Raw genomic sequence first — 3,641 nt, 5'->3', positions numbered from 1 at the left:
TGACTTTGCTACTGTATGTTTAGTTGATGCTAATGCTATATACGAAGCCTGAGGCGACCGATTTACATACTCTTTGGAAATGTCCTTTCTTTTTACATTTATAACAATAAGCGTCTTTAGCCGGGCATGCGGAGCGATGGTGGGGTCGATTACCGCAGAAGAAACATTTCGCTGATCTAGAAGAGGCGGCAACGTACCTTTCTATGCCGTTGTTCTCTTGATGTCCGTCAGATTGATCAATTTTATCTTGGTTTCGAATGCCCGTTGATTAATAAACGAATTCTCCCCGTCCTTATTTGATAGAGCAGCAGCTGTTATTGGAATTCCGTCTGCATAAGTTTCAGAAGTTCTCTGTGCTGTATCTAAGGCTCGGGGCTTGATCAAAAGCTGTCTGAAGGTCTAATGTTTTATTCCCAAAGAAGACGTTGGCGGATGTTAGTTGAAAGAAGACCTGCTATAAACGCGTCTCATTACAGCTTCGTCTCGATATTGATTTGATGTCACGCTACGAAAATTACAATCTTTGCTTGCGTTTTAATTCTTGCATATACTCATCAGGCCCTCGCCAGATTGTTGTTTACGAGTAGCTAACTTATGCGAAAATATCATTAGGAACCTTAACATAGAGATTTTTTAACAATTCTATGCTTCCTCGAAGGTTGTCGCTTCACAGAAAAGTTGATAAACGTCGGCAGAAACATAATTGACTAGAACCTTTAATTTGTTCACTTCTTCGTTAGGTATAGCAGCTACAAAGGGTTTTGGAAGAGTAGCAAACCAGTGCAACCACGATCTAGCAGCGTCTTGAGCGTTGGGATTGGTGTCAAAACGTTGTGGTATAAAACTTTCTCCATCACAGCATAAGTTGCGGAAGACACTTGATAGGATTGTCTAGCGAGAGCACCGAGATTCTGAGTGTTGTGTAAATTGTTGTAAAAGTTTTATTAAATATTTATTATCTCTTCTATATACTAACCTAAGGAGGTTTTACACAACACTGCTGGGGTTCAATGCAAAGACTCCTTAAATAATGGGCATACTTATTTACATTTACGTATATTTAAATTTCGTAATGAATTCTGTTCAACTTCGTAATGTTTAATGTCTCAAGAGAAAAGTTCACACGTGAAACAAGTTCATATATGAAATTTAAACACGTTCTATGTGAAATGAGTTCATATATGATTTGTTTGACTAACAAATATAGTTCACATATGAACATAATTTTTGTATAAACACATTCCCATATGTATACACTTTACTTGTGAAAAATTTCACAAATGCTAATAGCTATAGCAGTATACATGTACTTAAATTTTACACTGTTTCCCTCAACATTCTTAGTGGGCTGATGATATTCCAGACTTTATTTATGCAAAGTACTACAACTAACTTCTATTGCATTGAGGTTGAGTGTTGAATGAATGGAAAATGTTTGTCAGTCAGTTAGAACAAATATTGTGCGTTTGCATTATGGAGAAAGGAAATTCAAACCTTGACGAGTGTAAAGTTGATGAGCTATTGTCTTGTACGTAGCAAAGCCTTTATCTTTCTGAATTAGAGGAAAAGACGCCAAAAATCAAATAAATATCTAAGCTGCAAACGTCTTAATGCAAAATTCACATATTTCATCAATATATTTTTAACACCTTGCATTTATGAAGAAATGCTAGTCTTTTTTGAAAATCTGCATTTTGTTACTTACGTTGAAATCTCAAAATATCAACATATTTATACATATTTATACATATTATACATATATGATTTATACATATTAGTGATAAAATGTGGCAATTATATAGCCGAGAAAATGTACTTCAAAGTAAATACACATCACCATACCTAAAAACGTAGTTGTTAACGAGGATTTTTAAAAATTTTATCATGATTTGTAATCGCAATTAACCAGCCGCATTAAAATTTATAGTAAAAGGTACTTTTTTCCAGGTATTTCCCTTTTTAGATTTTTCTTTGTTTCATGTTTTTATGTAAAACACAAAAATTAATTACTTTTAAAGTAAGATTGTCGTTTTATGTTTTTGTTTCTCTTGCTAGTTCAAGTCAAAATATTGTACAGAAAGCTTCCAGTTTTCATCGTACTGCTCTAATAATGGTACGTGTCAAAAATCAGATGCTCCGTACCCTAAGACATGTAACTATTGTGAATGTAAAGAAGGATTTGTTGGTAAACGCTGTGAAAAGAAAGCAATGTCTTGTCAAAATTTTCATGGTCAGTCTGATGGCTGGTATACAATATTTACAAATAAAAATAAAATGGCCAAAGTTTATTGTCAATTTGATTCCATGAATGTTTGGACATTGGTTATGTCCTATAGCTTTAAGTTCCGTGCTCCGTATAGAGATCGTCCCTATTATGAAAATTTTCCTCGTAACGAAATGAATGAAACATGGGAAGATCACAGACTTTCTTTCGACGCAATGAAGAGTATAAAAGAAGACGGAAACACGTTATGGCGTATCACGTGCTCATACGGTGACAAAGGCTGGAATGAAACAGATTTAGTTATTGCAACCCATAAAAATGCACCAATTTTCCAAACGTTCATTACACCACCACCAGTTTGCCTGAACGTCAGGTATATTAATATTAGAGGCTACAACTGCAAAGACTGTAGCGTTCCTTTTTGGCAATATGATGTCGAAATTCTCCATTTAGATAGTTCATCAGCTTTAAATTACTGCAATAAGAAAGATTTTAAATCAACTTCCTGTACAGGTGAAGGAGGAGAAGATAATTTTGGATATTATAAATGTTATAACGCAAAACATCGTTGCTCATCATCAAATAATGCCACAACACAACTGTGGTTTGGCCAACAAATGAAGTATATTGATGAATAGAAACGATGACTTCATTTTCAAGGAACTTACAAAAAAAAAATGAAGTATATTGATGAATAGAAACAATGACTTCCTTTTCAAGGAACTTACCAAACTAAACTTTGTTTACATAAAACGTGAAAGAGTTAAAACAACTTACTAAGGAAACTTCATTTTAAATGTTTAATCAATTATATTTCATACCAGGATTTCATATAGTCAGTTTATCATTGCTAGTGTTAATTTACAATGTACACATAAATATTTCATAAACTACATAGGGATAGAAAAACAGGCAAATCTGCAAAATAAAAATATATTACCTTTAAAGTAAAACACTATAATTTTTTCCTGGCATTTTCAAATAAATTCTCTCTTATTGCACAGTTATTTAATATAGAGGTGCATAAAATGTCACAACCCACAATTTTATTTTTTAACATGAGTAAGCGGTATGTTTAAATCACAAAACTTTTTCAACCAGCACCTTTTATCAGAGGAAGCGCATAAATCAAATATGAAATTTCTCAAAATTGTTCTTCATTCATAGAGGTTTTGGACAACATATAATATGCCCTTTAGAACTAAGTGCTAGGGTTAATGGTAGAAAAAGATTAGACTGCTCTTTAAAAGATGCTCTTTGTCAAAGAAGGAATTTTGATGCTCTTCATGTTTGTATAATAACAACCCAATTACATATTAGAAAGTGTAGGACATACAATGTATACTATATATGAATGAAGTTGTATGGAAAATCGTATAACCCCCAATTTTAAAATTCTGATTTTGACAGTGATGGT

The 3,641-nt window shown here is 33.1% G+C and overlaps 1 protein-coding gene across 1 annotated transcript; it reads left to right on the top strand.

The window, feature by feature from the left end:
- Nucleotides 1-2,023: 2,023 nt before the first annotated feature.
- Nucleotides 2,024-2,975, top strand: LOC124457740. Its single transcript, XM_047007931.1, has one exon. It carries the CDS (start codon nucleotides 2,209-2,211, stop codon nucleotides 2,860-2,862), a length of 654 nt encoding a protein of 217 aa, XP_046863887.1. The 5' UTR covers nucleotides 2,024-2,208; the 3' UTR covers nucleotides 2,863-2,975.
- Nucleotides 2,976-3,641: the final 666 nt, after the last annotated feature.

Source organism: Xenia sp. Carnegie-2017, unplaced genomic scaffold (assembly GCF_021976095.1).
Source record: "Xenia sp. Carnegie-2017 unplaced genomic scaffold, XeniaSp_v1 HiC_scaffold_6, whole genome shotgun sequence".
NCBI lineage: Eukaryota > Metazoa > Cnidaria > Anthozoa > Malacalcyonacea > Xeniidae > Xenia > Xenia sp. Carnegie-2017.
The sequence above is the reverse complement of the archived record's forward strand: the minus strand, read 5'-3'. Positions and strand labels throughout refer to the sequence as shown.